Source organism: Phyllobates terribilis, unplaced genomic scaffold, assembly GCF_046119375.1.
Source record: "Phyllobates terribilis strain yellow unplaced genomic scaffold, ASM4611937v1 Scaffold_10__3_contigs__length_209671492, whole genome shotgun sequence".
NCBI lineage: Eukaryota > Metazoa > Chordata > Amphibia > Anura > Dendrobatidae > Phyllobates > Phyllobates terribilis.
Genome location: NW_027362770.1, coordinates 133,802,609 through 133,826,599, shown reverse-complemented (window position 1 = coordinate 133,826,599; position 23,991 = coordinate 133,802,609). Strand labels below are relative to the sequence as shown.

The window sequence follows — 23,991 nt, the reverse complement described above, 5'->3', positions numbered from 1 at the left end:
GTTTTTTTCAGAGTGAATGATGAGTTCAAGAGTCAGGGTTGGAAGGTGAGAAGGTTGAGAGAGGTGGCTCATAAACGGGAGGGAGAGGTAGGCGAGAGAATTGGCTCATAAATAGGAAGGGGAAGTAGGTTAGAGAAGTGGCTCATAAGCGGAGAAGGAAGCATATTTCTCCAATAAGATATTGTGCAAAGTTTCCGATATTCTCATGTACTTTTTGATTTCTCCAAAATTTGTTGAGACGACGGTCACCATTTAAGCACTGGAGCCCTAATACTTTAAAAGGAACCTGTCAGGTCTTTTTTGTTCCCAAATAACTGATCATCCTGTTCCTGCGGTCTCCAAAGGTGAAGACAGGGATTGTCATCACATGTCCACAGAAACATCCACCCAACCATATGGGAAAGAGACAATTAGGCTTGAACAGCTTGACTTTATCCTATAGGCTCTTCATCCCCTTGACTGGACACAACTAATTATCATATGACCATAGTGGACAATAAGCTTCATTTTCTGCAAAATTACACCTCATATTGAATTTATAAAGTAACTAATGGTAGTTTGGTGGCAAAAAAAAGACAACCACCATGTTGTCTTTTGAGAACAGGTGCTAGGCCTACAGCTACGTCTTTTGGTGTCAATGTAGCAGAAGGTACTGAGCCCTTCTGACTGCTCCAACTTCCTAACAAATCCTGTTCTTACCGCAGTCTCCTGATTACGGCCAGGATCGGAGGACTCTCATAGCCTGGCTTTTTCACTTTTAAGGTGTTAAGGTCCAAGTACTTTTTTTTTTTTATGGTATATTAACTTTTTATGTAGCAGAAGTAGTGCTGTTGCTTCAAAAGCATCCAGCAACTACAACTGTTAACATAGTCACAAGAGACAGGAAGTGTTGTGATTCAAATGCATCCAGCAACTAGAGGGATTAACATAGTCACAGGAGAAGGGGAGTGTTTTAGTAGAGCCCCAGGGGGATTGTGGGGAAGTTGTTTACTGTCTGGCTGGAGCCAAAGAGAAAGGTGGCTTATGATCTGCATCTCACAGAAGGCAAGGGAACAGAATTCAGGTCAGTAGGGAAGCTAAACAAAGGTCAGTTAAACTCCCTGAGCTAACAGTGTGGAGTATTGTTGGCCAGGAAGATGAGGACTGGAAAGAATCCTGTCATGGGGATCATCTCCCACCCTCCATCTCCATGCAGGATAAAGAATGCTGTGTACTGTTGAGTCCTTGTGAAGGAAAAGCCTGTGGTTGTATATGCATTAAAACTGTGCTGTACTGTGCTACCTGATAATAGACTATGTACTGCTGTGCTGTAAAGGAGACTGTGCTGTTATTACTGGAGCCTGTTGCTCAAAGAGACATTTGCATTGCACTGGCCGTGCCTCATTAATGTTACCGTTTTACCATTTATGAGGACTCTTGTCAGATGTGTCTGGTCAGCAACTGGATGTATCGTGTGCCTGAGAGAAGCTGCAGCCTTTGGTCACCCGGAATAATGGTTTCCCCAGGATTTCAACAAATTCATGTAACCTGTCTCATCCCTATCTGAACTTAGGTGGCGTGCGTGTAACATCTGCTTTCCATGGTATCCCATTTCTGCCTTGAGATTGCTTCTCAGAAGCCTTGATGGGCCGCCTGAGGAAGACCTCTTACATGCCACAGTTCTAGTGACCGTAGCATTTAAGATGTTAAAATAAAAAAAACCTTTAAAAATAATAGGAATTTCCAACAATGGAAGTTGTCCCCTAGCCACAGGATAGGGGGCAACTTTCCAGGACCCATGATTGGGGCTCTGTAATGCCTTATCAGAATGACACTGTAGCCACCACTCCATTTATATAGGACTGTTTGAGAAAGTTGAGTTCAATACTCGGTTATCTTTGGCAATCCCAAGTGGCTTACGTGTGTGGCCAATGTTCCATTTGACAGACCATTTCAGAGAAACATTCTTGGGATCAATGAAGGTCCCAACAATCTGAAAGCTATAACCTATCCTTGGTTAAAAAAAAACTAAAATAAAAATAAGGTTTCCATGATACCTCCATATTGCATGTGAGAATAAGCCTTAATCACTGGTACGGTTTTCAGACAGTGGGTGGAATTAGACTCCTTTGGGTGAGGCTAGGAGGCAGCTTGCACCTTCTTCTCTTTTTGGAATGGAGACCAGATTTCTTAGATCCACCATCTGTTCTCGTTAGTGCTTTGGGTATGAGATGATTCTCTATGAATCTTATATAGGACTAAAGTAGAAGATGTTGACATTTCTAGAATTGTTGACCTGATCGTTCATGATGAACATGGTCCTCCAGGGATGTTAAAGAAGTATCTTTCATTGGTTAGAGTTTTGAGGACCACCTTATGTCTACACAGTGGTGTCAATAACCTCTTCAGTTCTCCAGTTGATCTTAAAGAATAACCATCATAAATCAATAGTACGTGTAAAAAATTGGGAAACTTTGTAACATATTTTATCAGAGAAATTAGCTTCTTTCTCCTTCTGGTCATTCTCAATTCACGAGTAAAATCTGTTTTCGGTGAACACAGACGTTCCTATTACTGAGGTAGGCGATGACAGTTGGTGCTCATAAGGTTCTATGAAAAACTGTAACTGTTTCAGGAGCATATCTGCCTGCAGCTCCTCACTCCTTCCTTTTTACATAGAACATTATGAGCACCAACTGTCATCTTTCAGTATTGGGAAAGTCTGTGTAATCCGAAGACAGATTTTACCCATGAATTGAGAATGAAATATCAGTCCAGGAGGAGAAAGAAGCAAATTTCCCTGATAAGATCTATTACAAAACAATAGAAATTAAAATGACGGTTACTCCTTTTAAGTTCTTTTGCTTTAACTAATTAGTGGTTGTATGTTGTCACAGCGCTTGGGAAAGTAAAATAATTTCTAAGAGAATGGAGGCTGTGAAATCCCCAGAATTTTTGGAATACTATGTCTGACGGCAGCTCGTGTTCGCAGAAAAACAAGGGAAGGACCACATGTTTGGCATCATTATGACCCATGAAAGTCCCTGTATCAGTATCATTGATGAAATATTTGGTGGTGCATTCCAATTTCTTATCCCTTTTTTAAATTTTTTTTTTTTCTTTTGTCAACCATAAAATAAAAATTTCTAGATTGGAGATTTATCACACTTTCGATAAGGTATCTTCATTGTAAATGACCTTTTAAGGTTGTCTTCACTTAAAGGGATATTTTCATGATTAACTATTCATAGGGACTAACATCACTTAATGATTGATGGGTTCCTTACTGATAATAAAAATGCTCTCCGGCTTCTATCCTAACATTCTAGGACAGGTTTCTGTCAGTGTAACAAGGCGGCGGCCATTTTTTATTCTGTAGTGATTGCCTCCCTAAACAAAAACGATTGCGACTTGCTAATTAAATGTATTTAGGAATTTATTTAGAACAATATTTCCTTTTTAGTTATTTAGTTTTTATTTCTATTCCCAGAGAACCCCTTTAAGTGATGACTTGTACTTTTATAGAAGGTGGTCCCTTTATTTAAGGCCATCGTCCACTAGTTAGTGCATAGAGCAGTTATAATCAAAAGCTTCTCTTGCTCTGTGAGATCCAGAACATCCATGAAGTATACAGACAACCCATTTATTCTCATGAGAACTGACTAGTACTTAGAGGGGTTTTCCAAGATCCTAAAAATGATTGCCAGAGGGAGGGAATGATATGGCGTACAAAAGACCCTAAACTCTCCTGTTACATGGCCCTTCAATCCTTGTTTGACAATAAATAAATCATACTGGGAACTTCCAACAATAAGTTTTTATCTGTGTGAAAACCAGGCAGTAAGTGTTTAATTTCCCTGTAGCGCCACCCCAGGGGGAAATAATTATTACAATGTCCTTTTAAATCAGCAGGCTGCCTGTGAAATGCAGGGCAGGACGGGTTCTCCAGAACAAGAGCATTCTTTGCAAATACTCACCACTCCACAATAATGAGGACCCCAAACTAAAGGATCTTAACTTAAAATTCGACAATAGGATACATGAAAATGGGCTTTCCATATGTGAACAACCCCTTTAACTTTTTTCTGCGTCAGCATTGCCTTTTTTGTGAGAAGGCCGTGCTGAAAAGCTGCTATGATCGCAACGATCAGCATCAATCCCTAGAAGAGCCCAGCAGCAGGTGTGACGGTTCTCTACAGTGCCACCACAGGGACAAATAAAGTATTACACGGTTCACATTAACATCCATGAGTTGTCCATTTAATACACGGTTGGGTAGGGACCTCCCAGGGCAAGAGACACGCTCTGATCGCTCTCCAGTCTGGTTAGCAGATACGGGCCCTAAGCGCTAACACTCTACAGGGCATTGAACCCCTTTCTGCTACTAGGATATATGCAAAATTTGGATTTTCAGTGCTTCTGATCAAACATCATTGAGCTTAGATGGATTGTCCCCTTTTTATATCCTTGCTTGGTTTCCTAAGGATGACTTGTACATCCTTCTGGTTTTTGTTTTTTTTTCCGTCGCCTTTATATTGACGACATGTTAATTTTTTTTTCCCCCTTGTAATCCCAATCCTTTTGTCATCTCAAATGGTTTACAAGTCAGCCCTTTTAAAAATAGAAAAAGCAGTAAAATTGGGAATTCCCAGCTTCCTCTTGCCTGAGCACCTCCTTTCTGTGACCCATGACGTCTTCTCGCCAATTTGTCTCATATTCCAATGGCAGGAGACAGACATTAATAATTTTGTCACATGATTTACTGTGTTTTTTTTTTGTTTGTTTTTTACCTTTTTTTACCACTCTTCTTGGCTTTCACCAGCCTGTCAACTTGTGTGATTACAGGGGATTATCCCACCTAAAAAAAGACCTTCTACGTAGAAGTGAAACTCTTCGTCGTCTTCTTAGAAAATGCCAATTCTCTTAACTTTACTCTAGACTAGGGGATCTACCATGGTTAAACAAACCTGCCTTTAAAGGAAAAATAAAACAAAAATTAGGTTTCTCTATGAAAAGCTGCCAGGAAGTGTCATCGGAGAAAAAATTTTGGAAACTTTTACAAATGTAAAAAAAAAAAATATTTGAAGAACCTGTCACCGGGTCAGACCCGTCCATCACAAAATAAAGCACAAACAACAAACAGAAAAGTGGATCTTCAGTGGCACCAAACAAACATCAAGAGCAGGTAAAATTACACAACGTTGGGGATATCCTTAACCCACCAGGAATGATGTGTTGGGCAGCACTACACTGGTATCCACAAGAGCCTAATTAGGATTAATGACTACTTTAGGATTACCTAAAGTAATTAGTCATCCAGCTGAAGTTCTCATGAGACAAGTAGCCTTCAAACTCCTAACACTGCCTTTAGGCTTGCTTCACACTTCAGATATTTCCAGTCCATGTATGGATCTCAAGCGGGTCTCCTGACCCGAACTCAATGAGGCCTTTGAGTTTTGGTAAAGAGACCCTCGACCGGTCATTGAGGACATCGTGGTCCACACTCACGGTGAATGTTGGAGGTAGGAAACCGGCTTTAGAGGATAGCAAATATCTTACCACTAATGCCCCTTTAAAGGAAATGTGTCAGCAGGTTTTTGCTATGTAATCTGAGAGCATGATGATGTAGATACCCGGATTCCAGGGATGTGTCACTTACTAGGCTGTGTGTAGTTGTGTCACTATAATCATTTATCAGTAGGAGATTATCACTGTAGTACTAGGTTTCTTGTGGTGAAGAGCACATTAGCAGGACTGCTTGTTCCTGGAAAGAAATCTCGATGCAGCCGATTTCACCATTTCACTTGACACCAGGACATGCAAAAGCATGGGGGGCAGGTAACAAAACCCGGGCGCCATACACATATGGGTTTTATGATATTCCAAGATGTCTCTTCTTTACGTTGGCAGCCTGTGATGAAATTGTCTTGATGGGATGGTGACCTACTATGGCACTACTCATTAATCGATGCAGGTTGTTTGGCATACCTGACTGCGATCCCATAGTTTTCCATCACTTTTAGTAGTAATGACTTGTCCTTGGGATAACTTATAAATATCAGTTTGGTGGGGGTCTGACTCCCAAGCACTAATCAGATTACTTTAGGGGCTGCGGTGCTTCTGAACTCGCCTAGCTTCAATCATGGTTTAATGGCTGTGAGTGGTGCTGCAGTGCTTTTATTCCATTCCATTGAATTGAATAGCAGATACCAACAATACTATTCATGGCTACAACATTATATACGGCGCTGCGCCAGTTCTGTTGAACCACAGCTTTCCATCAGCTGATAGGTGGGGGAAGCTGAAGTCAATATTGATCTTTCCTAAGGAAAGTCCCCCGGAAAACCCCTTAAAGAGGACCTATCACCTGGTCAGAAGACTCAATTATTTTATTCCCTCTGCTCTACTGAGTATAATGCTTTTTGTATTTTTAAAATCCGCCATATGGTTCCAGAGATATGAGCCTTTTTATTCAGTGCCACTTTTATGGGCGTGGCTCACGGGATTCTATGTGGGCGTGTCTTTTAGGCAGAGAGCCACGCCCCCTTGAAAAGACCTTAAATAAAAAAAGGCCCATATCTCCCGAACCGTGTGGTGGATTTTAAAAAAACAAAAAGTGGAGTACTCAGGGGAGTAACGGGAATAAAAGAAAAGCAAAAACTGTCCACATTTGAGAAGTCCTTTTTAAGCCATGGCTACAGCTAAAATCCTACTAATACAATGGTTTTCATACTTCGGCTGCATTTTTTTTTTTTTTTTTTTAAATCTCGGCTTCTGCGTCGTAGTTTAGGAAATGTTAAAGTTCTGATCTGATTGCCAAACTGTTCACGTATTGTACAAGTACTTAATATATTAATTGTGTTAGATGCGTGAAAGTGACCTGTGTGGTGGGGGGTGATAGGAAGGGGAAGACCTAAGGTTTACTACAGAAGCCTGCTCATTCAACCTGCAGCGAGATTGTCTCCTTTCAGTTAAGAAATATAATTTTTTCAAAATTTCGAGAAAGAGGATTTTTTTTTTTTAATAAGTCCAAGGTAAAATAACATTTCGGTCTTTTTTATTTTTTGAAGAACAAGTATTATATTTTTGTTGTTTTGCATCTATACCGTTTTAAACACAGTGGTTAAAGGGGCTGTGCACTACTTTTATTGATGACCTATCTTTAGTATCGGCGAGGGTCCTACATTCAGCACCGCAAAGGAATCAGCAGCCTAATGGCCAAAAGCAAACAATGTGTGGAGCGGCACACTGCCGTTTGGTCTCTGCTAGGACAGGAACTGATGACATCACATTCTTTAGTCTTGAGTCTGTGATTGGCTGCAGTGGTCAGGTCACTGAAAATCAAATGACTGCTGAAGCCAAGGGGGTTAGAGCAGGTTGAAAACTTTTTATTTTTTTATTTTTTACCAATCCATGATTTTTGGAAAAAAATTTTTAAAGTCAGACAATCCCTTTAACTATGCCACAGTCCAGATTCGGCGTATTAAAAAGATGTAAAATCCATGTCCAGATTCAGCTTTGCATTTCCAGACAGGCAGTAAGAAAGGCCAGGATGAGCCATCATTGCACTGTATGGACAGGGGTGACACTCGCTCATGCGTCACATGCTGGATAGCTGAGGAGTCATCTCCATGATTCTTGAAGGACGTTCTCAAGACTCATCAGTCTGGAAAAGTCCCAGAGGGGAATTTACATTTTCGGCAGTCTGTGAAGGTCTAGCTCAGAGTTGTCCATTAGTTCATCGTCTACATCTTTCCAATCCCTGAGCTGAGATACTGTAGCTACATGCCATCTAAAGAAGTATGGGGGTCTCCTGACAGATGAGTATGGGGGTGAGAAAAGGTTGAAGTTTTACACCCAATCCTCTTGTTCTCCAAAATGATAAAGTGGAAAAAAGCTTTTGTACATCTTTTAATCTGGATCCTCAGACCTCCACTGATCATTAAAAGTACGATTTAGATCTAGTGTAAGAAGACTTATAGGCCAGGCAATGGGAAAAATTTATGCAAATGAGCTCTCCTCCAGGTAGAAGAGAGCCTTCTCTATCAAGCCATCTTTTGGAGCCAGCTACCTTTTATAAGCCAGTGCCCATCCCTTTAATGAGCCTTGACATACGCCATACCAGTCTCCTCCAAGGATATGCTTAATACCTATAAAGGATCCCGTACACATCAAAAGCGATAGATTTTTAAAGGGTCATTCCCAACGTAATAAATTGAAAACGGAGCGTATGCACAACTTTGCAATTTACTTCTCAGGAACGGAGAGGATTTTTAGTTTCGTAGTTTACTGCTCATTGCCCTGTCTATCACTAGTGGTCAGTCTCCAAGGCAAGGAATACATCTCTTGCAAGCTCTTTGCTATAGAGGTTGCAAGAGCTGCCCTGAAGCTGGCTGGATCAGAGTGACTTCAGTGCCTCTACACTCCTCCAATGTAGTAGAGGGAGAGCCGCCTCTGCATGGCAAGCAGGAGGCGGGGGAGCGATCCTCCTGAAGATCTATAATGAGAACATCCTTTTATGATCGATCCTTTTGTTTTAAGGGGAGATAACCGATTAGCAGAGGGGGCTGAAAGCACTTTATCTTCTATCCCTATTTCAGAACACATGGACGCTCGGCTGAGTTGAGCATGCATGTATGTAGAGGAGTGAGAGGCTTTAGTTACCTTTATATTTATGGCCTCCTTTATTCTATAATCCAGGCTGCAATTTTATGTACCAGCTTAAATTCATTGGCTCTGCAGATAAGAAGCTGGGAAATTCCGTGATAACATGTACTATTAGATAAGCAAATTGTTTTGTGCTTTTACTTCTCCTTTTATTGTGAGATTCCATTGTTAATTTCAAAACGTGTCGTTTTTATGGCTGTTATTCTACAGTCATGGCCAAAAGTTTTGAGAATGACACCAAAATTATATTTTCACATGATCTGCTGGCCTCTGGTTTTTATTAGTGTTTGTCTGATGTTTATATCACATACAGAAATATAATTGCAATCATATTATGAGTACCAATAGGTTATATTGACAGTTAGAATGAGTTAATGCAGCAAGTCAATATTTGCAGTGTTGCCCCTTCTTCTTCAAGACCTCTGTAATTCTCCCTGGCATGCTCTCAATCAACTTTTGGACCAAATCCTGACTGATAGCAGTCCATTCTTGCATAATCAATGCTTGCATTTTGCCAGAATTTGTTGGTTTTTGTTTGTCCACCCGTCTTTTGATGATTGACCACAAGTTCTCAATGGGATTAAGATCTGGGGAGTTTCCAGGCCATGGACCCAAAATCTCTGTTTTGTTCCATGAGCCATTTAGTTATCACCTTCGCTTTATGGCAAGGTGCTCCATTATGCTGTAAAAGGCATTGTTGGGCGCCAAACTGCTCTTGGACGGTTGGGAGAAGTTGCTCTTGGAGGACATTCTGGTACCATTCTTTATTCATGGCTGTGTTTTTAGGCAAGACTGTGAGTGAGCCGATTCCCTTGGCTGAGAAGCAACCCCACACATGAATGGTTTCAGGATGCTTTACAGTTGGCATGAGACAAGACTGGTGGTAGCGCTCACCTCTTCTTCTCCGAATAAGCTGTTTTCCAGATGTCCCAAACAATCGAAAAGGGGATTCATCAGAGAAAATGACTTTGCCCCAGTCCTCAGCAGTCCACTCCCTGTACCTTTTGCAGAATATCAGTCGGTCCCTGATGTTTTTTCTGGAGAGAAGTGGCTTCTTTGCTGCCCTCCTTGAAACCAGCCCTTGCTCAAAGAGTCTCCGCCTCACAGTACGTGCAGAAGCACTCACACCAGCCTGCTGCCATTCCTGAGCAAGCTTGGCACTGCTGGTAGTCCGATCCTGCAGCTGAAACCGTTTTAAGATACGGTCCTGGCGCTTGCTGGTCTTTCTTGGGCGCCCTGGAGCCTTTTTGACAACAATGGAAGCTCTCTCCTTGAAGTTCTTGATGATGCAATAGATTGTTGACTGAGGTGCAATCTTTGTAGCTGCGATACTCTTCCCTGTTAGGCCATTTTTGTGCAGTGCAATGATGGCTGCACGTGTTTCTTTAGAGATAACCATGGTTAACTGAAGAGAAACAATGATACCAAGAACCAGCCTCCTTTTAAAGTGTCCAGTGATGTCATTCTTACTTAATCATGACTGATTGATCGCCAGCCCTGTCCTCATCAACACCCACGCCTGTGTTAATGGATCAATCACTAAAACAATGTTAGCTGCTCCTTTTAAGGCAGGACTGCAATGATGTTGAAATGTGTTTTGGGGGTTAAAGTTCATTTTCTGGGCAAATATTGACTTTGCAAGTACAGTAATTGCTGTTAAGCTGATCACTCTTTGACATTCAGGAGTATATGCAAATTGCCATTACAAAAAATGAAGCAGTAAACTTTGGAAAAATTACTATTTGTCTCATTCTCAATACTTTTGGCCATGACTGTACAAGATCATGTGGACCTTTGGTTATGGACCCATAATGCCGCTGCTGTTTTTCTTGGGGGGGGGGGCGACGAACTAGCAAATGGAGGTCCAGCACTGGACCTGTGGAGGGTGAGTAAAAGATCAGTGTATTGTATATTTTTTTTACAGTACTAAACCTATGGTCAAATAATCATTGAAATTGGGCAACCCCTTTAAATGTCACTTTATATCCTTTGGGATGGAGGTACACCGTGATATCAACCATCTTCTGCCCTAATGGTGGGTTCACTGACACTGCGTCCCACTTGGATTTAAAAGGGAGCTGTCGGTGGTACGGCTGTCCCTTGATAAAAATGATGCTATTTTTGTAGAGATCCAATGGGCCAGTTATGAGAAATCTAGTGTAGAAGAAATATGCAAATAAGGCTGAAAGTGCACTGGGGGCGTGTCACTGCTTTTGGAAGAAGCAAGTCTAAGTGCAGCGACATACCTCCAGTGCACTTTCAGCCTGATTTGGATATGTTTTACATGTTTGTGCTCTCAAACCCCAGACTGGCCGGGAAAATGTCTGACCAAGGCAGCTGGCGGATACCACTAGGGGGAGCATGCTAGAAATGGAATCTGTATAACTATGTATGCAGTGAGCTCCACCTAGTGGTGGCTTCACATAACTTGCATTTTATAAAATGACCTGAGAAAAGGGAAGCAGAGGGATTTAGATTATTGATAACGATTAACAAATAAGCAATAAACCTATTTGTATTGATCACCAGAACTGTCGGATGCGGAGCTGATTAATGGAAGGCAGAAGTCCATACAGAATATATGATCCTGGTGGCACTGACCCCAAAGTGTTTGATGATCAGCTGGAACGCATGGCAGGAATCCCAAGTCTTGGTAAATGTCACGTGTATTAACCCTGTATATGAATTTCATCCAGCTTTAAAGGGATTGTTCCACAGGTTGCATTATTTTCTAGGTGCTGGGATCCCCACTAATAATATTACTAGGCATCTCGAGGGCTTGCGTTAGAATGGAAAGGTGGTCTGGTGTGTCCCCTATGGAGATGGAGATGCAGATACAATGGTTGCCTGTGTCCGCTTGTTCGTTCAAACTACTCCTCACTGCGGAGACCCCCTTTATTCTCCCCATATAGACTCATGACAACTAAATGATGCTGGATACACGTGTACGTGGGGCCTTGTACACAATGGCACCCCCTAAAGATTTCGCATCTACCTAAGGTTACCTGGTGATTAATGCCGACTCTAATTGCATCTAACCCCTCCATCCCGGGAGCCTCTCCCATCGTATATATAAAGTAGACGGCTTGGGCTCTGCTCTTGTGTCTGTTCTGATATTCCAGACATAACGGAATAAGCCATCCGGTGCATCAGTTATGCAAACGGAAGACGCGGCACTCGTGTGTGTGTGTGTGTGTGTGTGTGTGTGTGTGTGTGTATATGTGTACAGTACAGACCAAAAGTTTGGACACACCTTCTCATTTAAAGAAATTTCTGTATTTTCATGACTATGAAAATTGTACATTCACACTGAAGGCATCAAAACTATGAATTAACACATGTGCAATTATATACTTAACAAAAAAGTGTGAAACAACTGAAAATATGTCTTATATTCTAGGTTCTTCAAAGTAGCCACCTTTTGCTTTGATGACTGCTTTGAACACTCTTGGCATTCTCTTGATGAGCTTCAAGAGGTAGTCACCGGAAATGGTTTTTACTTCACAGGTGTGCCCTGTCATGTTTAATAAGTGGGATTTCTTGCCTTATAAATGGGGTTGGGGCCATCAGTTGTGTTGTGCCGAAGTCTGGTGGATACACAGCTGATAGTCCTACTGAATAGACTGTTAGCTGCTTTTTTCTTGCCATAATACAAATTCTAAGTAAAGAAAAACGAGTGGCCATCATTACTTTAAGAAATGAAGGTCAGTCAGTCCGAAAAATTGGGAAAACTTTGAAAGTGTCCCCAAATGCAGTTGCAAAAACCATCAAGCGCTACAAAGAAACTGTCTCACATGAGGACCGCCCCAGGAAAGGAAGACCAAGAGTCACCTCTGCTTCTGAGGATAAGTTTATCCGAGTCACCAGCCTCAGAAATCGCAGGTTAACAGCAGCTCAGATTAGAGACCAGGTCAATGCCACACAGAGTTCTAGCAGCAGATATATCTCTACAACAACTGTTAAGAGGAGACTTTGTGCAGCAGGCCTTCATGGTAAAATAGCTGCTAGGAAACCACTGCTAAGGACAGGCAACAAGCAGAAGAGACTTGTTTGGGCTAAAGAACACAAGGAATGGACATTAGACCAGTGGAAATCTGTGCTTTGGTCTGATGAGTCCAAATTTGAGATCTTTGGTTCCAACCACCGTGTCTTTGTGCGACGCAGAAAAGGTGAACGGATGGACTCTACATACCTGGTTCCCACCGTGAAGCATGGAGGAGGAGGTGTGGGGGTGCTTTGCTGGTGACACTGTTGGGGATTTATTCAAAATTGAAGGCATACTGAACCAGCATGGCTACCACAGCATCTTGCAGCGGCATGCTATTCCATCCGGTTTGCGTTTAGTTGGACCATCATTTATTTTTCAACAGGACAATGACCCCAAACACACCTCCAGGCTGTGTAAGGGCTATTTGACCAAGAGGGAGAGTGATGGGGTGCTACGCCAGATGACCTGGCCTCCACAGTCACCAGACCTGAACCCAATCGAGATGGTTTGGGGTGAGTTGGACCGCAGAGTGAAGGCAAAAGGGCCAACAAGTGCTAAGCATCTCTGGGAACTCCTTCAAGATTGTTGGAAGACCATTTCCGGTGACTACCTCTTGAAGCTCATCAAGAGAATGCCAAGAGTGTGCAAAGCAGTCATCAAAGCAAAAGGTGGCTACTTTGAAGAACCTAGAATATAAGACATATTTTCAGTTGTTTCACACTTTTTTTGTTAAGTATATAATTCCACATGTGTTAATTCATAGTTTTGATGCCTTCAATGTGAATGTACAATTTTCAGAGTCATGAAAATACAGAAAAATCTTTAAATGAGAAGGTGTGTCCAAACTTTTGGTATGTATGTATACATACATACATACATACATACATACATACATACATACATACATACATACATACATACATACATCTCAAAAAAATAAAGGGAACACTTAAACAACAGAATATAACTCCAAGTAAATCAAACTTCTGTGAAATCAAACTGTCCACTTAGGAAGCAACACTGATTGACAATCAATTTCACATGCTGTTGTGCAAATGGAATAGACAATAGTTGGAAATTATTGCCAGTTATCAAGACACCCTCAATAAAGGAGTGGTTCTGCAGGTGGGGACCACAGACCACATCTCAGTACCAATGCTTTCTGGCTGATGTTTTGGTCACTTTTTGAATGTTGTTTGTGCTTTCACACTCGTGGTAGCATGAGACAGACTCTGCAACCCACAGAAGTTGCTCAGGTAGTGCAGCTCATCCAGGATGGCACATCAATGCGAGCTGTGGCAAGAAGGTTTGCTGTGTCTGTCAGCGTAGTGTCCAGAGGCTGGAGGCGCTACCAGGAGACAGGCCATTACACCAGGAGATGTGGAGGGGGCCGTAGGAGGGCAACAACCCAGCAGCAAGACCACTACCTCTGCCTTTGTGCAAGGAGGAACAGGAGGAGCACTGCCAGAGCCCTGCAAAAGGACCTCCAGCAGGCCACAAATGTGCATGTGTCTGCACAAACGGTTAGAAACCGACTCCATGAGGGTGGTATGAGGGCCCAACGTCCACAGATGGGGGTTGTGCTCACAGCCCAACACCGTGCAGGACGCTTGGCATTTGCCACAGAACAACAGGATTGGCAGAGTCTGGAGACGCCATGGAGAGCGATCTGCTGCCTGCAACATCCTTCAGCATGACCGGTTTGGCAGTGGGTCAGTAATAATGTGGGGTGACATTTCTTTGGAAGGCCGCACAGCCCTCCATGTGCTCGCCAGAGGTAGCCTGACTGTCATTAGGTACAGAGATGAGATCCTCAGACCCCTTGTTAGACCATATGCTGGTGCGGTTGGTCCTGTGTTCCTCCTAATGCAGGACAATGCCAGACCTCATGTGGCTGGAGTGTGTCAGCAGTTCCTGCAAGATGAAGGCATTGAAGCTATGGACTGGCCCGCCCGTTCCCCAGACCTGAATCCGATTGACCACATCTGGGACATCATGTCTCGCTCCATCCACCAACGTCACGTTGCACCACAGACTGTCCAGGAGTTGGCGGATGCTTTAGTCCAGGTCTGGGAGGAGATCCCACAGGAGATCATCCGCAACCTCATCAGGAGCATGCCCAGGCATTGTAGGGAGGTCATACAGGCACGTGGAGGCCACACACAATACTGAACCTCATTTTGACTTGTTTTAATGACATTACATCAAAGTTGGATCAGCCTGTAGTGTGTTTTTCCACTTTAATTTTGGGGGTGACTCCAAATCCAGGTCTCCATTGGTTAATAAATGTGACTTCCATTGATGGTTTTTGTGTGATTTTGTTGTCACCACATTCAACTTTGTACAGAACAAAGTATTCAATGAGAATATTTCATTCATTCAGATCTAGGATGGGTTATTTGAGTGTTCCCTTTATTTTTTTGAGCAGTATGTGTACACACACACACACACACACACACACACACACACACACACACACACACACACACACACACACACACACACTTATTTCCCCCACTGTATGTATGTATTAGATCCCTTGCTGTTTTTGTACGTATGCCCACTGACAAAGACATGAACAGTCTATAATTTTAAGGGTAGGTTAATTTTAACATTAAGAGATAGAATATCCAAAAAAAGAAAATTACATTGTATAAATTAGATACATTTTTTTACAGTGAGAAATTAAACATTTTATCCCTCTGGCAAACAACATTTAATACTTGTTAGCCCAACCCTTGTTGACTAGCACAGCATTCAGACTTTTTTTTGTAGTTGATGATGAGGTTTGTGCACATGTCAGGAGGAGTTTTGGTCCACTCCTCTTTGCAGATCATCTCTAAATCATTCAGATTTTGAGGCTGTCGCTTGGCAACTCCCTCCATAAGTTTTCTATGGGATTAAGGGTTGGAAACTGGCTAGGCCATTCCATGACCTTATTGTGCTTCTTTTTGAGCCACTCCTTTGTTGCCTTAGCTGGACTTTTGGGGTCATTGTCTTGCTGGAAGACCTAGACATGACCCATCTTCAATGCTCTTACTGAGGGAAGGAGGTTGTTGGACAAAATCTCGCGATACATGACCCCATCCATCTTCCCTTCAGTACGGTGGAGTCGTCATGTCCCCTTTGCAGAAAAGCACCCTCAAAGTATAATGTTTCCCCCAGCATGCTTCACGGTTGGGACGATGTTTTTAGGATTGTACTCATCCTTCTTCTTCCTCCAAACATGGCGAGTTGAGTTGCTGCCCAAGAGCTCAACTTTTGTCTCATCTGACCACAGCACCTTCTCCCAATAACTCACAGAATCATCCAGGTGTTCATTGGCGAACTTCAGACGGGCCTGCACATGGGCCTTCTTGTGCAGGGGGACTTTGCGGGCACTGCAGGATTTTAAACCTTTAAGGCTTAATGTGTTACCAATGGTTTTCTTGATGATTGTGGTCTCAGCTGCCTTGAGATCATTAACAAGTTCCCTCCATGTAGTTTTAGGCTGATCTCTCACCTTCCTCGTGATCAAGGATACCCCACGAGGTGAGATTTTGCATGGTGCCCCAGATCGATGTCGATTGACAGTCATTTTGTATTTCTTCCATTTTCTTACTATTGCACCAACAGTTGGTTTGTAGGGGATAAAATACTTATTTCTCGCTGCAAAATGCAAAAAGAATTATCTAATTTATACAATGTGATTTTCTTGATTTATTTTTGGTATATTCTATCTCTCAATGTTAAAATTAACCTACCCTTAAAATTATAGACTGTTCATGTCTTTGTCAGTGGGCAAACTAAGAAAAACAGCAAGGGATCAAATACTTATTTCCCCCACTGTATATATAGATATTTGTAAATAATATGACAAATGTAATCACATGCATTTACTTTTTTAAATATGTACTTTTTTATATTCTATATATAAATATTAAAATAAATTATAATTATATTTTCTTTCAATATTATTCAGATTAGAACCTGCAAATATACAATATTGATTTATTGTAATATATATATGTGTGTGTGTGTGTGTGTGTGTATATATATATATATATGTATATGTGTGTATGTATGTATATATATTATAATCTCTTGAGACTTTAAACCTGCAAATATACAATATTGTACTGTTTATTGTAGACTTGACGGTCTCCCATGAAGGCCAGTCATAGGCTGCGCTTCATAAGTGTGCATACATGACAAGTGCTGTCATTACAATACTATCTCCACCTTGTGATCCCTCTATAGGGAATAAAGGGATTGGGGATGGGCATGACACCCTTTCAGTTTCCTACTGTGGCATCTGTGGGGTTAAGCTGCTGTGTAGCACCAGCAGTGGACAGAGGGGCTGGAATCCTGACCTCGCTCTATAGGTACAGCCCTGTTGTCTCCAGCCTGGGACCCCCTGGAGAGCAGCTGTCCAGTCCTTATCTGTTCCACAATCGTCACTCACATTGGTTTCTTTTCTCCTCTTGCACTTTCTCTTTCCTTTCTTCTATGTATCGCCCACCTCTCTCCTCCCTCTATTTCAGTCCTCTCGCCCTCATTCTGACACTCTCGTCCTCTTATCTCAGGTGAACTGCTGCAGGAGTCCCAGAACGTGGCCCACAATCTGCGGCAGAAGGCTGAAGCCCTAATACAGGACACCCGGGATCTGCAGTTGTCGTCTTCAGGAAACCCTAATGATCCTTTCACTGGAATCATGACCCAAGGTGAGAACTTCTCTGATTTTCCAGGGCTGAATATGGATGGAACCGACCGTGCACCACTTCACAAATCTTCACTGTATCTATCGCCTTTATGTTCAGGGTTGAGGGGTCCTAGAGGTGGGAAGTCCTCCAGTCATACAGCGATGGCATATGCTAGCCATTGCTTTATAAAATGGGGAGACCTCTTTAATTCAGCCCCCAGTAATCCAAAAATTCTAATAACAGAGCATGTGTTTCCTGCTATGGCAATCAGGAGACTGGGAAAGCTGGGTGTCAACTAGTAGAGGACACTAATAACTGGTGGGTAAAATTTTTCAGCAGATGGGCTCATTCATAATTAAATTTTTTTTTACATTTGTTTTGAGGGGCGATGTGTGTTTAATAAGGTGCCCATGGACGTTCCTTTAACTTCTTACTGACAACTGTCATATATGTGTAGGTGTAAGCAGTGGGCTCAGGAGCTGAGCCTGCTACATACTGAGCAGATTTTGGCGGTGTTATACCCTTAAATACCTGACAGCGGCATTTAGGGCATGTGATCAAGGGGCTACACAGTTTTGGGTAACCATTGGCTCCTTATGCAACGCAATTTTGGATGGTGGTGATTTGTCATTAACTCATTGTTGCCATGTTCATAGCCCTTTATAAGAGACCATGATTTTAGCCAAATTATCCTATAGGACCAGCAATATTGTATTTTTTTCGTGTGTGTATGTTTATATTATAACACACACACACTCACACTGTGTGTATATATAAATATATATACGCAGACATATACATAATATCAAAGTTCAACATGCACACTTTTTATCTCCTTTAAAAATAAATAATTAAAAAGAAAGTATATAAATCTAAAACGTCGGTTCCCCACACACAAAAAAAGCCCTGATACAACTTCATCAATGGAAAAATAAAAATGTAAAAATGTTATGAATCTTGGAAGAGGGGGAGGAAAAGCAAAAGTGCACAAAGGAAAAATTGGGCTATTATAAGGGGATTTTTACATGTCTCGTCATTAGGTTCCCTCAGGCTATAGACTCCGATGGCTGATAGTTGCCCTTAAACCAGGGATGTCGAACTCAAACACACAGAGGGCCAAAATGAAAACTTGGACAAAGTCGAGGGCCAACCAGTATACAGTATAATAGGCCCCACATAGTCCTCCATACTGAATAATGGGTCCCACATAGTCCTCCATACTGAATAATGGGCCCCACATAGTCCTCCATACTGAATAATGGGCCCCACATAGTCCTCCATACTGAATAATGGGCCCCACATAGTCCTCCATACTGAATAATGGGATCCACATAGTCTTCCATACAGAATAATGGCCCCAAATAGTCCTCCATACAGAATAATGGACCCCACATAGTCCTCCATACAGAATAATGGCCCCACATAGTCCTCCATATATAATAATGGGCCCCACATAGTCCTCCATGCAGTATAATGGGCTCCACATAGTCCTCCATACAGAAGAATGATGGACCCACATAGTCCTCCATACAGAATAATGGCCCCAAATGGTCCTCCATACAGAATAATGGCCCCACATAGTCCTCCATACACAATAATGGGCCCCACATAGTCCTCCATACACAATAATGGGCCCCACATAGTCCTCCATACACAATAATGGGCCCCACATAGTCCTCCATACACAATAATGGGCCCCACATAGTCCTCCATACACAATAATGGGCCCCACATAGTCCTCCATACACAATAATGGGCCCCACATAGTCCTCCATACACAATAATGGGCCCCACATAGTCCTCCATACACAATAATGGGCCCCACATAGTCCTCCATACACAATAATGGGCCCCACATAGTCCTCCATACACAATAATGGGCCCCACATAGTCCTCCATACACAATAATGGGCCCCACATAGTCCTCCATGCAGTATAATGGGCCCCACGTAGTCCTCCATGCAGTATAATGGGCCCCACATAGTCCTCCATACAGTATAATGGGCCCCACGTAGTCCTCCATACAGAATAATGGCCCCACATAGTCCTCCATACAGTATAATGGCCCCACGTAGTCCTCCATACAGAATAATGGCCCCACGTAGTCCTCCATGCAGAATAATGGCTCCACATAGTCCTCCATACAGTATAATGGCCCCACATAGTCCTCCATGCAGTATAATGGCTCCACATAGTCCTCCATACAGTATAATGGCCCCACGTAGTCCTCCATACAGAAAAATGGGCCCCACATAGTCCTCCATGCAGTATAATGGGCCCCACATAGTCCTCCACACAGAATAATGGGCCCCACGTAGTCCTCCACACAGAATAATGGGCCCCACGTAGTCCTCCATACAGAATAATGGGCCCCACATAGTCCTCCATGCAGTATAATGGGCCACACGTAGTCCTCCATGCAGTATAATGGGCCCCACATAGTCCTCCATGCAGTATAATGGGCCACACGTAGTCCTCCATGCAGTATAATGGGCCACACGTAGTCCTCCATGCAGTATAATGGGCCACACGTAGTCCTCCATACAGAATAATGGGCCCCACATAGTCCTCCATGCAGTATAATGGGCCACACGTAGTCCTCCATACAGAATAATGGGCCCCACATAGTCCTCCATACAGAAAAATGGGCCCCACATAGTCCTCCATGCAGTATAATGGGCCACACGTAGTCCTCCATGCAGAATAATGGCTCCACATAGTCCTCCATACAGTATAATGGCCCCACATAGTCCTCCATACAGAATAATGGGACCCACATAGTTCTCCATACAGAATAATGGCCCCAAATAGGGGTGGCTGTTCTGGTGTTGCGGGCCAAATAAAACCATCCTGCAGGCCATAGTTTACCATGTATGCCTTATACATACTGTTTCCTAAATATATAGTTCAGCAGATGGGAGTATTTATTTATGCTGATGATGGGGCAGATCATCCGGTCTGTACCATCTTTTTATATGTCATATACAGTGGGGGAAATAAGTATTTGATCCCTTGCATGTCTATGTCAGTGGGCTTACTTACAAAAACATCAAGGGATCAAATACTTATTTCCCCGCTGTATACGTTTGAGAAGATCTAGGCGGAATTCTAACTTTTCTAGACTTTATGTATTGCGGGTGTACTTACTTGAAGCTTTTGTTTTACATTCCAGTTCAGGAAAAAGCCGAAGATTTTTTGCATGTTGACTTGTCAGACGTAAAGGACACAGAGTCTGAGGTTCAGATCACTGTCGTACCCAAAACCCCAGCAAGTGTAAGTGTTTTTTGTAGTGTAAGATTTTGCCCTTTTAATTCCTCTTGCATTTATCACATTCATGTACATTTATCTCAGCATCAATAATGGTTAAAATTGCCATTTTCTTTTTAATATGAAAAATCCTCTTCTCTTTTTCTTGTTTCAAATGTTGTTATTTAATGCTTGTTGTCTAGATTATTTGCCACCTCTGCAGTCTAGCAGTGTTGTCGAGCATGCACAGTGCTGACAGGCTCTTTCCATGGAGCTTGTAAGCGCTGACCAAATTGCTGAAGTGCACAGTCCGGACAGATTTAGGGTCCTTATGCTGCCTGCAGTATTAGAGAGCGCACAGTTCAGGCTTCTGCTCCACACTGTCAGTTTTTTGGAGCACACTGCCTTTGGCAGACAGGCTGGTGGAATAGCTTTTTTTTTTTTGCATTTTGACATTAAAATTAGCAACTAAACAATTAAATTCCAACATACAGTAGATGGGGGACTCAAGGTAAACCTGAACCCCATAGAAATCAATGGGGACCCGAACACACACACACTCTCTCTGTCTCTGTCTCTCTCTCTCTCTCTGTGTCTTTGTCTCTCTCTCTCTGTGTCTCTGTCTCTCTCTCTCTGTGTCTCTGTCTCTCTCTCTCTGTGTCTCTGTGTCTCTCTCTCTGTGTCTCTGTGTCTCTCTCTCTCTGTGTCTCTGTGTCTCTCTCTCTCTGTGTCTCTGTGTCTCTCTCTCTCTGTGTCTCTGTGTCTCTCTCTCTCTGTGTCTCTGTGTCTCTCTCTCTCTGTCTGTCTCTCTCTCTGTCTGTCTCTCTCTCTGTGTCTGTCTCTCTCTCTGTGTCTGTCTCTCTCTCTGTGTCTGTCTCTCTCTCTGTGTCTGTCTCTCTCTCTGTGTCTGTCTCTCTCTCTGTGTCTGTCTCTCTCTCTGTGTCTGTCTCTCTCTCTGTGTCTGTCTCTCTCTGTCTGTCTGTCTCTCTCTGTCTGTCTCTCTCTCTGTGTCTCTGTCTCTCTCTCTCTCTCTCTCTCTCTGTGTCTTTGTCTGTGTCTTTGTCTGTCTCTCTCTCTGTCTCTCTCTCTCTGTGTCTCTGTCTCTCTCTCTGTGTCTCTGTCGCTCTCTCTGTCGCTCTCTCCTCCGCTTCATTCATTGTCTGTGTCATAATTCACCTCTGCTTCATTCATTGTCTGTGTCATAATTCACCTCCGCTTCATTCATTGTCTGTGTCATAATTCACCTCCGCTTCATTCATTGTCTGTGTCATAATTCACCTCCGCTTCATTCATTGTCTGTGTCATAATTCACCTCCGCTTCATTCATTGTCTGTGTCATAATTCACCTCCGCTTCATTCATTGTCTATTGGTCTGTAGAGTAAGCACTCAGCTTTCTTCAGCTGTCCAATAGACAATGAATGGAGCAGAGGTTAGGCCGGCACATCTCTGCTTCATTCATGATAGGGCTCTGAGCCCTGAAAATCCCAGCGATCAGCAATTTATTCATTGTCTCTCTCTCTCCCTGCTCCATTCATTCATATTGTCTCTCTCTCCCTGCTCCATTCATTCATATTCTCTCTCTCTCTCTGCTCCATTCATTCATATTCTCTCTCTCTCTCTGCTCCATTCATTCATATTGTCTCTCTCTCTCTGCTCCATTCATTCATAGCGTCTCTCTCTCTCCTGCTCCATTCATTCATAGTGTCTCTCTCTCTCCCTGCTCCATTCATTCATAGTGTCTCTCTCCCTGCTCCATTTATTCATATTGTCTCTCTCTCTCCCTGCTCCATTCATTCATATTGTCTCTCTCTCTCCCTGCTCCATTCATTCATATTGTCTCTCTCTCTGCTCCATTTATTCATAGCGTCTCTCTCTCCCTGCTCCATTCATTCATAGTGTCTCTCTCTCTCTCTCTCTCCCTGCTCCATTCATTCATATTGTCTCTCTCTCTCCCTGCTCCATTCATTCATATTGTCTCTCTCTCTCCCTGCTCCATTCATTCATATTGTCTCTCTCTCTGCTCCATTTATTCATAGCGTCTCTCTCTCCCTGCTCCATTCATTCATAGTGTCTCTCTCTCTCTCTCCCTTCTCCATTCATTCATAGTGTCTCTCTCTCTCCCTTCTCCATTCATTCATAGTGTCTCTCTCCCTGCCCCATTCATTCATAGTGTCTCTCTCTCTCCCTGCTCCATTCATTCATAGCGTCTCTCTCTCTCCTGCACCATTCATTCATAGCGTCTCTCTCTCTCCCTGCTCCATTCATTCATAGTGTCTCTCTCTCTCTCTCTCCCTGCTCCATTCATTCATAGTGTCTCTCCCTGCTCCATTCATTCATTGTCTGTGTCTCTCTCTCTCCCTGCTCCATTCATTCATTGTCTGTGTCTCTCTCTCTCCCTGCTCCATTCATTCATTGTCTGTCTCATGATTCACCTCCGCTTCATTCATTGTCTATTGGTCTGTAGAGTAAGCACTCAGCTTTCTTCAGCTGTCCAATAGACAATGAATGGAGCAGAGGTTAGGCCGGCACATCTCTGCTTCGTTCAAGATGGGGCTCTGAGCCCTGAAAATCCCAGCGATAATGAATAAATTGCTGGTCTCTCTCTCTCCCTGCTCCATTCATTCATTGTGTCGCTCTCTCTCTCCCTGCTCCATTCATTCATTGTGTGTGTCTCTCCCTCCCTGCTCCATTCATTCATAGTGTCTCTCTCTCTCTCTCTCTCTCTCTCTCTCTCTCTCTCTCTCTCTCTCTCTCTCTCTCTCTCTCCCTGCTCCATTCATTCATAGCGTCTCTCTCTCCCTGCTCCATTCATTCATTGTCTGTGTGTGTCTCTCTCTCCCTGCTCCATTCATTCATTGTCTGTGTGTGTCTCTCTCTCCCTGCTCCATTGATTCATTGTCTGTGTGTCTCTCTCTCCCTGCTCCATTGATTCATTGTCTGTGTGTCTCTCTCTCCCTGCTCCATTCATTCATTGTCTGTGTGTCTCTCTCTCCCTGCTCCATTCATTCATTGTCTGTGTGTCTCTCTCTCCCTGCTCCATTGATTCATTGTCTGTGTGTGTCTCTCTCCCTGCTCCATTCATTCATTGTCTGTGTGTCTCTCTCTCCCTGCTCCATTCATTCATTGTCTGTGTGTGTGTCTCTCTCCCTGCTCCATTCATTCATTGTCTGTGTGTGTCTCTCTCTCCCTGCTCCATTCATTCATTGTCTGTGTGTGTCTCTCTCTCCCTGCTCCATTCATTCATTGTCTGTGTGTGTCTCTCTCTCCCTGCTCCATTCATTCATTGTCTGTGTGTGTCTCTCTCTCCCTGCTCCATTCATTCATTGTCTGTGTGTGTCTCTCTCTCCCTGCTCCATTCATTCATTGTCTGTGTGTCTCTCTCTCCCTGCTCCATTCATTCATTGTCTGTGTGTGTGTGTCTCTCTCCC

The 23,991-nt window shown here is 42.9% G+C and overlaps 1 protein-coding gene across 1 annotated transcript in view; it reads left to right on the top strand.

Moving 5' to 3' along the window:
* Window positions 1-23,991, top strand: part of TNIP1 (TNFAIP3 interacting protein 1) — a 62,893-nt gene that overhangs the window by 8,746 nt on the left and 30,156 nt on the right. Inside the window, exons 2-4 of the mRNA XM_073649814.1 lie at window positions 11,176-11,299; window positions 17,200-17,337; window positions 20,489-20,589. Coding sequence (XP_073505915.1) covers window positions 11,200-11,299; window positions 17,200-17,337; window positions 20,489-20,589 — 339 coding nt within the window. The 5' untranslated portion in view covers window positions 11,176-11,199. The remainder of the gene's footprint in view (window positions 1-11,175; window positions 11,300-17,199; window positions 17,338-20,488; window positions 20,590-23,991) is intronic.